This window comes from Choloepus didactylus, chromosome 17 (assembly GCF_015220235.1).
Source record: "Choloepus didactylus isolate mChoDid1 chromosome 17, mChoDid1.pri, whole genome shotgun sequence".
NCBI lineage: Eukaryota > Metazoa > Chordata > Mammalia > Pilosa > Megalonychidae > Choloepus > Choloepus didactylus.
Window position 1 is genome coordinate 53,325,734 of NC_051323.1, and position 13,064 is coordinate 53,338,797.

General features: G+C 32.7%; 1 protein-coding gene across 3 annotated transcripts in view; it reads left to right on the forward strand.

Annotated features, from left to right (window-relative positions):
* Positions 1 to 13,064, forward strand: part of SOS1 (SOS Ras/Rac guanine nucleotide exchange factor 1) — a 250,299-nt gene that overhangs the window by 149,185 nt on the left and 88,050 nt on the right. For all 3 annotated transcript variants that reach the window (XM_037807581.1, XM_037807582.1, XM_037807583.1), the window contains exons 4-6: positions 1,873 to 2,037; positions 4,485 to 4,694; positions 9,143 to 9,286. In XM_037807581.1, coding sequence (XP_037663509.1) covers positions 1,873 to 2,037; positions 4,485 to 4,694; positions 9,143 to 9,286 — 519 coding nt within the window. The remainder of the gene's footprint in view (positions 1 to 1,872; positions 2,038 to 4,484; positions 4,695 to 9,142; positions 9,287 to 13,064) is intronic.

Consider the following 13,064-nt stretch of genomic DNA (forward strand, 5'->3'; position numbering starts at 1 on the left):
TAAGTGTCCCTGTAAGTCCTTCAGACATTAATATGTTTTTGTAGGGACCTCTGTGAGACTGTGTAACCTTTGGTTAGACAAAAATTTCTTGAAGATCACCTATACTATCCTGTCCTACTTGTCATGTAAATCAGTCAGTCATTGGTTGTAACTCCAGAATTAGTAACAAGAATAACTGCTGGAAACTACTAATGCTTTTCTATTTTAATAAAACAAATTATTGATAGGACTCTCTCATCAAAAATATAGGTATTATAATACTTAGAACCGTAATAATACTTTTAGATATCAATAACTTTGTATTTACTACAGTACAAGCAAAATGCTAATTTTTATTACTCCAACAAAGTTGCTATTTTTATCCCTAGTTTGGAAATGAAGTAACTGAGGCTGAAAGAGGTTAAGTAACTTTTCCAAGTTCACAAGGCCCCTAAGTGACAGTGTTCAGAAATCTAGGTCTGCTTGATCTTTACAAGATTCAAAGCTAGCCACTTGGATAACTTTTAAAGCTGTCAAGAGGCTATGTTTTTTTTTTTTTTTTTTTTTTTTTTTTTTTTTTTTTTTTTTTGTGGAATTCTCATTTAATCTTTTTTTTTTTTTTTATCATCATTTTATTGAGATATATTCACATACCACGCAGTCATACAAAACAAATTGTACTTTCGATTGTTTACAGTACCATTACATAGTTGTACATTCATCAACTAAATCAATCCCTGACACCTTCATTAGCACACACACAAAAATAACAAGAATAATAATTAGAGTGAAAAAGAGCAATTGAAGTAAAAAAGAACACTAGGTACCTTTGTCTGTTTGTTTGCTTCCCCTACTTTTCTACACATCGATCCATAAACTGAGGCTATGTTTTACATTTGGTCATTTGAATAGAAATATCTGCCTATATTTTACTGTCCAGTCTGAGGAAATAAGTGCCAATTATAAAAAATTACAACTTATTAGTAACTGCATACTTCTTTATAGTTTTGTTTTCATAATTTTCATTAGCCATACATTGAACTATATTCTAAGAGAATTAACAAATTAAGGTATGTGCACACTTATCACTGATGGTAAATTTTGATTTTATGACCTAATTGTGGGTATCATTTCAATTTAATACATCCATATCACTACACATTTAATTGTTTTTACATATCCTAAAAGAGAAATGCAGTCTGTCCTCAATTTATACATAGCTTCTTATTTCAAAGTTGTTTCTTTTCTGCTTCCTAATTGGATTATTTAGGAAAAAAAAATATTTTCTTATAGAACTGGTCAGCCCCACAAAAGCCCATAATCTCCTTCCAATATAGTAATAGGACTATTTAAAGTGCTCTTAATAACTACAATTGTTCAATAGGACATAGCATGCATTTTTTTCCCTGTAGAAACAGCAGGGGATACCAGGAATGTTCCACTAGGGATTGGGGGAGCCCAAGTTTCCTTAGTGAAAAAGATAGAAGTATAAAGTTGGTAGATATCCCCAGATACTGTTTCTGTGTAAGAGAAAAACTGTTTTGTCATAGTTACTTCAGGTATTCTGAATTAGGGAACAAAGAACATTTGCCCCTCTACCCTAAACGTGGACTTCTTTTACACTTTCCTTAATAGGTTAGGGATTATCTATTTAGTAATCTAAAATTCTCAAATATTTGACAGGATCAGAGGTAATTTTACCCTACTGTTTCTAAGCTTATATTTCCAAATAGCAATACATATATTATTCATAGTTGAACCATTTAAAATTATATGCTCTTGATAATAATAGGCCTCGGTGAAAGTTAAGTGCATACATGGTTTGTATTTTTAATAAGTATGTTAAATTTACAGCATATCATGTCTAAATAAATTTTTATTTTAATTTTGCAGGAGGTCCTAGGTTATAAAATTGACCACCAGGTTTCTGTTTACATAGTAGCAGTATTAGAATACATTTCTGCAGACATTTTAAAGCTGGTGGGGAATTACGTACGAAATATCCGGCATTATGAAATTACAGAACAAGATATTAAGGTGGCAATGTGTGCCGATAAGGTAGGAGACTGAGCTTCTATATGTTTTGTTCTTCAATTTTTATTCATACCTTGTTAGAGGGTAACATACTACTCAGAGAGAATAAAATTGTGTGTTATGTGTTAAGGGGTGTTTCCAGTGATCTAATTTTAAATATTCAAGATTTCATGTTATAGAAATAGAATATTAGATTAGAGATATAATATTAAAATATGTTTAAGCGAGTCATTTGGTTTTTTCTCAGGTATTGCTGCAACTGGTGTTAATATGAGTAATAATCTCTTAATAGTGACTTTTGTAAAATTTTACTCAGATTGGAAGGTCTAGACATTTATGGATTTGTTTGAAAATGTTAATATCCTAAGCTTTTGGTAGTTTTATTTCAATACCTAGGTTTCTCCAGATACTACTTGTTATAGTTTGCTAATGCTGCCAGGACGCAAAACACTAGAAATGGATTGGCTTTTATAAAAGGGGGTTTATTTGGTTACACAGTTACAGTCTTAAGGCCATAAAGTGTTCAAGGTAATGCATCAACCATCAGGTACCTTCACTGAAGGTGATAGCATCTGGAAAACCTCTGTTAGCTGGGAAGGCATGTGGCTGGCGTCTGCTCCCGAGTTCTGGTTTCAAAATGGCTTTCTCCCAGGACGTTCCTCCCTAGGCTTCAGCTCTTCAAAAACGTCACTCTTAGTTGCTCTTGGGGTGTCTGTCCTCTCTTAGCTTCTCTGGAGCAAAAGTCTGCTTTCAAAGGCCAACTCCAAAATGTCTCTGTAAGCTGAAGCTCCTCTCTCTGCTCCTGTGCATTCTTCAAAGTGTCCCTCTTGGCTGTAGCAAGCCTGCTCCTACTGTCTGAGCTTATACAGTGCTCCAGTAATTTAATTCAGACCCACCCTGAATGGGTGGGGTCATACCTCCATGGAAATTGTCCAGTTAGAGTCATCACCCTCAGTTGGGTGGGTCCCATCTCCATGGAAACACTCAAAGAATTACAATCTAATCAACACTATAAGTCTGCCCACACAAGGTTACATTAAAGATAATGGCGTTTGGGGGGACATAACACATTCAAACCAGCACACTACTTATATGGTTTTACTGTAATAATAATATTAGTAGCAAACATTTGTTGAAAGTTAAAGCATATGGCTTATCTCATTTGTTGTTTACAATACCTCTTTAAGGTAGGTGCTCTCAATATCTACTTTTCACAAAAAAGAAACTGAAGCTTAGAGAGATTGAGGAATTTGTCCAGATTTTTTTGGAAGTTTCAAAGCCTAGGCTTGAACTCAAGTTCTGAGTCTAAAGCTCTTAGTCATTTTACTATACTGCCTCAGTATTTTCATTTGATAGTAAAAAATTGTAGAGAAAACATTTTGTGATGAAGCATTTTATTCCCCTTTTTTTTTTTTAACTATATTCATATTGATTTGGAACATTCTCTCTGGTTTTTGAATCTACTTATTTATGTTTTAGTGTTTATTCTTTCAGATGTGAACATTTATAGTAAAAATCACCTGATCTGAAGAAATGTTTTAAATGTTTGGTATTTTGCATGATCAGTATTTTTTTTTTTAATAACTATTTTCAAATAAATATATTTAATATTTTTAAATGAATTAGAAAACATTTTTTAGTACCTACTATGTGTCCACAGAAGGAGGAAATGGAGGGAGAAGTATTAAGACAAGGCTCAGAATGATGAAGGGATACTTAATATTCATGAAACAAGCAAATAGTAGTATAAATTTATTGTGTTATAGGGATAATGATGTTGCAGAAGTTCACAGGGGGGGAAAGATGAGTTTCGGCAAGAATAATGATAGACTTCTTGGAGAAAAAAGACTTGTTTTGATCCATCTCCCATCAATATAGGGAAAGAGGACAACTAGGCTGTAAAAATTATCCTAATAATAAGTGGTGAGGCCATAGAATAAAGTGATGTTAGCAGAGTTCTGGGACAGAGGAAAACAAATCATAGGGAGGAATCCAAGACAGGGTTTGAAGACGAATTAGAAGTAGTAGGTAAAAGAGAGAGACAGGTACTAGTATTGGTAGAGAACTTGGAGGAGGCAGTTTGTGACACTAGATACAGAATTTTGTTTTAAAAATACTGTGGAGGGGGTGGTAGCAGTATATCCAAGAAGAGATATTCTGTGGGCATTTGAAAATGATACCAGAGCACAATTATTTAATAAAACAATAAAATTCTGAATCCTGATAATTTAAAACTATTCCATTTGGTTTCAAATTACATGATGTTATTCTCTTTCAATTTTCATTGTTTATATATGTCAAAGACAATTTTGAATTAATAGAAATAAATTCTCAATAAGTTAATTTATAGTCAAATTATTTGTCTGCATATCATTAAGAACTGTATTCAAAGAACTTCTTAGGGCATTTAACTTCAAATTTGACTATCGATACGTATTTTATTATATTTTTTTATGTCTCTGACTATATAGGTATTGATGGATATGTTTCATCAAGATGTAGAAGATATAAATATATTATCTTTAACTGATGAAGAGCCTTCCACCTCAGGAGAGCAAACTTACTATGACTTAGTAAAAGCATTTATGGCAGAAATTCGACAATATATAAGGGAACTAAATCTAATTATAAAAGTTTTTAGAGAGCCCTTTGTCTCCAATTCAAAATTGTTTTCAGCTAATGTAAGTATCAGTATACATGTATTGCACTGCATGTGTTATTAAATTTGCATGAGCAGTTCAACATTTGAATTTGTATAGTTCATGATGGCTAAATGTTAATTTCTTTTTTAATTATTGGACTTAATTCCTAGTGACTATGATCATAAATAACATGGTGCACCAGTTTCAAGAAATTAAGCTCAGAAATTAAAACCCAAAATTTAAACTAGACTGTGTAAGCAAAAATGGATTCACAGAATCTTCCATATATACTGCAAAGAATAAAGACTCTTGTTTAGGTGGAAGACATTTTTGTTTATTTTGACCTGAGTCTTTGAATCAACATTTCATTAGTTCCAACTGTATTGTCAGAACCATGTTTGGCATTGGGAATTCAAAGACAAATTCAGAGAAACAGTTCTTGCCCTCAAGAAGTTCACTGAGACAGAGATGTAAATTTAAACTTAAATTGCAGTACACTGTGGTAATTGCCATATATTATTAGGAGCACAAAGGAGGGAGCCAATAACACTGAACTTAGAAGTGATTACTGATCTTACAACAGTAATCAAACTAACATAATTGGATATGGGGAAATACTGAGTAGGAGCAGGTATGTTGCCTGAGGGAGGGTTACGTTCTAATAATTCCTGGACCTGTAGCTACACAGCCAAGGGTGACTGATAAAAAAAAAAACAAAAAAAAAAACCACTCACTGCAGAGTCTAAGGCTGGAACTCAAGCTATGGCAACAAGTGAACATTGAAAAACAAAGGAGTAGATCATAGTGACGATTGCACAACTCTGTAAATATACTAAAAATCATTCAGTCGTTCAGTTTAAGTGGATGAATTTTCATGTTATATAAATTACATTTCAATAAAGTTGTTTAAAAAAATAACCTGATATTCTTTAATGAACAAAAAATCTGGACACTTTATAAAAGTATATATGCAAATGACTGAAAAGCACATGAAAGGATGCTCAACATCAATAGTCATCAGGATAATGCAAATTAAAACCACCATAAGATACAATTACACACTTACTAGAAAGGCTAAATTTGAAAATACTGACAATGTCTGCTGTTGAAAGGGATATGGAGCAACAGCTTGGGAATGTAAAATTCCCACATTATTTTTGAGAATGTAAACTCATATAAACATTTCAGAAAATAGTTCGGCAGTTTCTTATAACATTAAATATAAACTGACCACACTACCCAGCAATTTTAGCCACCTTCCCTCACCCCAATGAAAACATGTCCATACAAAACTTGTTCGTGAATTTCCATAGCAACTTTGTTTGTAATAGGCAAAAACCAGAAGTAACCTAAATGCCCATACAGTGGTATTGCATTGCTACTCAGCATTGAAAAGTACTGAAGTGGGTTCTACGTGCAACAAACACTGTTCAATTAAAAAAAAATTATGAGGAAAAGAAACTAGATTCCATTTAATATGCTAGAAAAGACAATTCTAATCTAAGCAGATCACTGGTTTCCTGGGGGTTAGGGTGTTGGGGATTAACTGGGTTGGGGCACAAGGGAACATATTAGGGTGAGGGAAATGCTCTGTATCTTGATTATGGTGGTAGTTACTAGGGTGAAGAGATATTTAAAATCTCATTTAAAATGTACACTTAAAATAGGTGCATTTTATTTTATATGACTTGTAAAAACATGGTCACCGATAAAAACAATCAAATCAAATGATAGTAATCAAATTAATACTTTCTTCAGTTATCGTCTAAGCATTTTTTTTTAAGTTAAGATTGACATATTCAGTGTTGTGAGTGTGGCAAAACTGTTATTCCCCTACACTGTTGATGGGTGGGTTAACAAGTGTACCCTTTTTTAGAAAATATCCATGAAAAATTTAAAAACATGCCCCATGACAAATAAAAGCCTTTTCTAGAAATCTAACCTACAGAAAATCTTGCAGAAGTCACAAGGTGTTGTATTGAGCATTCTTGTTTGCATATCTATTTGTAATAAAACTAATATAATAGAAGAGTAGAATGAATGAATAAAGTAAAAGAGGACTATATGGGTTCATACATGGATTCTTTGTTATTACTGGGTAGAACCAGAGCCTGGCATGCTACTAGAAAGCCTGGGCAAGAGAAAAGCTAAGGCAAATAGGAAGGTACAAATAAAGCACTTCTACTGCATAACAAAGTAAAGTGTTTGTCTTAAGGAAAAGCACTATGTGATTGTTTAAGTTGCGAACTGAACTAGCCACATTTTTCATGGAACACTAATTTTGCCTGAAAGAATGATTGACAAATTGTGTTTATTCACAATTTGAGTATTTGTCAGACATTTTCTCAAAAAATGAATGAAGTGGGGGTGGGGGTGGGGGAAATGAATGAAGTGAGCCTGTCGCTTCAAGGAAAACAATGGGCAATATTTGTTGCCAGAGATAAAATTTGAGCTTTCTAGTGAAATTAGTATTTTGGAAAACTTATATTCTGTCACGTGATTGGTGGTAATGTTAAGGGATTTGTTTTTTTTGTTATCATATTGTGAAATGGGTTAACGTTTGAAGATCTGGACTCACTGGACTGATATTTTCCAACTGACCGATGCATGATGTTAAAAATCATGGTAAAAAACATTCAAAGTTCAAAATAGACCAAAGGATTTTTTTAAAACTCAAAATTATTCAATCATTAAAGACAAACTCTTTTCAAATCAAATATGCCAAGTGAAGGGAAATAATCTATGTATTAATTACCTTCCAGACATCAAGTAGCATAAAACCAACTGTCCAAAGCTCATCTCTCACACCTAGCTGAACACACAGGAGTTAAAATATTTTAAAGCTCTTGATATATTGACTTATTATTTCTCAACATTAAAGCTAAAATACTTTGGAATAATTTGACAACAATAGTCAACTCTAATACTAAAATTATTGTAAGAATTTCTTGAAAATCAGTCTTCTAGGCTAGAAAGTATTTTAATTCAGTACACTAACTTAATATAAATTCCTATTTATTTGCATTCTGCCTCAGATAATGTTTTTTTATTTCTGTTTTCTATCACAGTTGAAGGTTTTAATCTCAGACTTTCAACCAGTCAGGTGGTCTTTTTTAACTTTTCTTAAAAATTATGGGTTTTGATAGTTCAAAGTATAGGTTTCTTAATTCTAATATTCTATTATATGGTTGTTTCTATTTAGGATAGAAAATCTTGATACAGTGAGCCTTCATTTTAATCATGTAAAGCCAAATTCTTCTAGACCCATATGGTGTAGAACATTCCTGTTTTATTGATGACCATGCATTTAACTAGATGTTTATCTATTCATTAATTTTTTATCTTGTTTTTATAGAACCTCTTATTACAGTACCGTTATTTTCATACGATCATCTATATAGATAGCACTGTGATTTATATTGAAACATCATTCCCTGATAAATAGTCTGTTTCAAAACCTAACGTATGACCGAAGAATTTTAATATAACAGTACAAAACTGATAAGTTTCTGATTATATATTACAACTAATCTTTAAGAAACTACCATTTGTTGATCTTTGAGGTAATATCAAAAAAGGCTGTGTACTCCATTTAGGTTATATACTCCAGAATAAGCAAATTCATAGAGACAGAAAGTAAGTTAGTGGTTGCCAGAGGCAAGGAGGAGAGAGAAATGGGGAATGAATGCTAATGGGAATAGAGTTTGTTTTGGGGGTAATGAAAATGATCTGTAATTAGATACTGAAGATAGTTGTGCAACTGTGTGACTATACTAAAAACCAGTGACTTGTATACTTTAAAAGTGTAAATTTTATGCTATGTGACTTAATAGCTCTAAAAAGACACAGAAAAAAAGGGTACATTATTTGAAAAGACTATTAAAGTACTCCTCCCTTCCCAACTACGTATCTGTGTCTAGCTTCTCTTCATATATTTCAATTAAAACAATGTATCACAACAGGTTGAATGCAAAAATATGAAAATCCAGTTGTCTTCCTTTAAGCCAGAAATTAGAAATTTGCAAACGTGCCATTCTTCTCACTAAACATTTTTGTTGTTTTGGAAAAATATACTTACATTAAAATGCTATTTATGATATGCATAGTGATGTATTATTGTTATTTTAAATGAATTAATAAATGTTTTTAAATGTCTCGGTTTTAATTTCTAACATGGTAAATATCAATAGTTACTAACAAAAGCTCTTTGTACTCCTCAATAATTTTAACAGTGTGAAGGGGTCCTGAGACCAAAAAGTTTGAGAACCAACTGAGCTAGAGCAATGTATTTTCATATATTTATTGTTGCATGTTGTACATCATTGTGAAAGGAATTTTTGAATTGTCTTTTATTTATATTTATAAGTCATTAAAATTTCTCACTGTATTTACCATGTAAAATTTTTTGATTATAAAATGACTTATTGGTTCAAAATTTGTTTTTGTTGTTTATACAATGTAACTGAATTGATGTGTTTCCCCAACAGGATGTAGAAAATATATTTAGTCGTATAGTAGACATACATGAACTTAGTATAAAGTTACTGGGCCATATAGAAGATACTGTAGAAATGACAGATGAAGGCAGTCCTCATCCATTAGTAGGAAGCTGTTTTGAAGACTTAGCAGAGGTAAGTACTTAGTTTTATTTATATACACACACATATATATATATGTTGGCATAAAAGCCTACATTTTTATTCAAGTTGGAATCTTATTTTTTTTCCATCAATATTGGTATATTGGCATAGATATTAAGTGCTGATTACTCATTTGTATTGCCTCTTCCTCAAAGGGTCATTGTCCACATTTGTTTTTATTATCTTACTTAATATAGAAAAAGTGGTCTCTTACCCTAGAAAAGCAGATTCCACAGTGGGGAGGCATTTATTTCTGACACCCAGTGGCCTCTTATAAAATCTCACATAACAAGGCTAAGGAAAGTCAAATATACTATAACCTAACAATGAAGAGGGCTTAAGACTTGGATCTGGGGTCAGACTACCTGTGTTTCCATCTAAACTCTGCTATTTGTTAGTTGTGTGATGGTGGACAAGTTATTTAACTTCTCTAAACCTCTGTATCTTTATGTGTAAAATGAGGACAATAATCGTACTGAGGATTTTTGTGAAGATTATATAAAATAACATACCTGAAATATTTCACTAACCACTTTGCACACAGTGAACTACTCAATATATGTTAGCTGTATTATTATTTGGAATAGGAGGAGTGTAGTGAATAGGAAAATCATATCCAGGGCCTAGATGATTCAGACATCATGGGGTAGAAAAACTGGTAACTGTATTCTTGGATTTTTCAAATGCTAAAATTTATGGATTATTCTGAATAAGTTAACCTGATACTCATTCTGAGATTCCTAGCTGTTCTGACTCTAAAACCCACTATATCTTTTATTTCAGCACAGGGTTGAACTTGCAAATGATAGTTTTACAGTGTAGCCATAAAATATTTAAGACTTTCAGGTAAAATAGTATGGTAAGTTCAAGCTTTACCATAGCTCCCCCTCTTTTAGTCCAAACACATAGAAGTAATAAAGTATAAAAAGAAATAAATGGAGTATAAATAGCTGTATTCAAAAACAGCATCAGAAATGGAATAGACATTCACAGTACTGAGTGCTCATAGCTGGGTATTTGGCTCTTAAGGATAATGAGGATTAAATATGCTCCAGGAAAGCCAGAGCAAGGTTTCTTGTGCAAACTCCCCACTTGTAATAGGATTCTGGGAAATCTGCTGATCTGCTGCTTGAAGTAAGGTTTTATAGGAAGTTGTGGATTTGAGGAAGTGGGGAGACAGAAAACTGCTTTACACCAATAACTCAACAAAGTTTCCCATGATGTTGTGCCGATATAATCATAAAGTCTGAGGCCCCAAAAGTCATTTTAAGATCTGCTTCTGGTCTGGAGTAATCACAAAGGGATGGGAGAGAAAAAGAGAAACCAAAAATTAAAATCCTCCCACTAAGAAGCCCATAATATAAAATTCTAAAATACAAGACAGATTCTAATTCTTATAATGATAGCTAACAAAATCAACAATTAGATCATGAATTCACAACAAATGAAATTAATTTTATGCAGTAGACATATAAACAAAGACTTTTAAAAGAAAACTTTAGGATGCTCAAGAGATAAATTTAAGTATATGATTCAATTAAAAATATATTTTGAAACAAAAATAGGCAGGAAGTAAAGGAGAACAGGTAGGTATCAAAAGAAACAATTAGATATTTGGAATAAGGTATATCAGCATAAAACTAAAAATTCATAATGTAACGCTTAACCTGCACCCAGTTAAGGATAAAATTAATGAAGATAGAATTGAGAATTCAATGAGAATGTGACACAGAAATAAAAATAAGAATAATAAAAGACCAGTTAAGAGAAATGAAGGCTGCCATTGAGAGGCTTCAATATATGTTGAATAGGAGTTCCAGAAGAAGAAAATGATGGAGAAGCAATATTTGAAGAGATACACATTAAAAAATTTTTAGAAATGAAGGCATGAGTTTCCAGAAGAAAAATGAATTCCAAATATTGGACAGGATAAATAAAAATAAACCCACAGCTGAAAACATTATAGTGAAATTATAGACTATCAAGGATAAAGAGAAAAATCTTAAACACTGAGAGAGAAAAGAGAATATTACCTACAAAAGAACTATAATTAGAATGACAACAGACTTCTCTTTAGCAATCAGTTGAGTTTTATTTTCAAAGTACTAAGGGAAAACAATTTTCTACCCAACTAAACTGTTGTCCAAGAGTGAGTACAAAATCTAAAATAGTAAAGCTTGCAGAAGAAAACATGAGAAATCCTTCATGACTTCAGGGTAGGCAAAGATTTCTTAAGCAGGACTCAGAAGCACTAAGCATAAAAAACAAATTGATAAACTGGGCTCCATTAAATGTAAGAACATTTGTTCATCAAGACACAATAAAGAGAGTGAAAAGGCAAGCTACACACTGGGAGACAATATTTGTAATAACGTAGCTGATGAAAGACTCATCCAGAGTATGTAAAGAGCTCCTACACATCAGTCACTAAACATAGGCTTAAAAAAAAAAAACAACAAAAGAGCTAAGCAGATGTTTCACAAAAGAAGAAAAGGTGCTGGGCATCATTACTCATCAAGGAAATGCAATTTGAAACCATAGAGAAGTTGGTATTCTTCTCTATGCCATGGGGGTCGGAGGTGGGGATGTACATTGGTTCAACTACCCTGTGTCCCAGCAGTTTCACTCTTGGGCATATACAAAGCAGAAATGGTGTCTGTGTTTACCAAAAGAGATGTTCAAGAATGTTCATAGTAGGATTATTGACAATGGATACACTCTGATATATCCATACAATGAAATATTATATGGCAATAAAACGAATGAACTATTCATAAAGAGTAGGATAAGAAGACTTAAAATATATGCTATGTAATTCCATTTATAGGAAGTTCAAAAACATGCAAAACTGCTCTATAGGAATAGAAGTTAGAATTAGTGGTTGACTAGGGAGAATGAGGGAGCATTCTGAAGTGCTGGAAATACTGTTTCCTAATCCTGGTGGTAGTTAAAGAGAGACATTACATACACATGTAAAAACTTACCAAATTGTGACCTTATGTAAGTTATACCTCAGTTTAACAAAAATGAGGGAAAAAAGCAGGAACAAAATAAAAACAATTTCAGACATAGAATGTCCAAGAGAGTTTCCTACCCATAGATGCTCATACAAGAAATATTAAAGGGTGTTTTTCAGCAAGAAGAAAAATATACTTAGAGGGAAGTCAAGGAATATAGGAACTAATTCTGTGAAAAGGTTGATAAAATGTGTTCATAAATTTAATGATTTTTTTTTTTTTTAAGATTTGATTGGTTAGGTGAGGGCAAAGGTGAGTGAAGAGGATTTTTGAATGTAAAAATTTATTTTCTAACATAAAATAAGTTTTTGTTTCAAACATTGATAGACTAAACTTTAGTTGGGTGGAATGGAAATTAAGGAGACATATGAAGCTACAAGAATATTGCCATGAACCTTCTGAAATTTTTCTTTTTTTTTCCTTAAGAAGTCAGGGGACAGATTTCTGATTCCTTTAAGAACTTCTACCATAGTACTTTAGCTTTAAGCAATAATACTTGAATTTTAATAACTTAATTGGAATGACAGTGGAGGCAAGGGTTGCCAAAGCCAATACATTCAGTACCTGTGGGGGACAGCAGGTTTTTCAGTGGTAATGGGATAACTCGCTGTGGCCTCATTACTCATTTCCCCTGGTCGACGGCCACCTTAAGAGAACTTGGCTGCGGGAGCTCTCATCAGTTTTAAGTGTGTGCACATTGACAGCTCTCCCAAGGAAAGCAGAGCCCTCCAACAGAGGTCTTTGAGGGTACA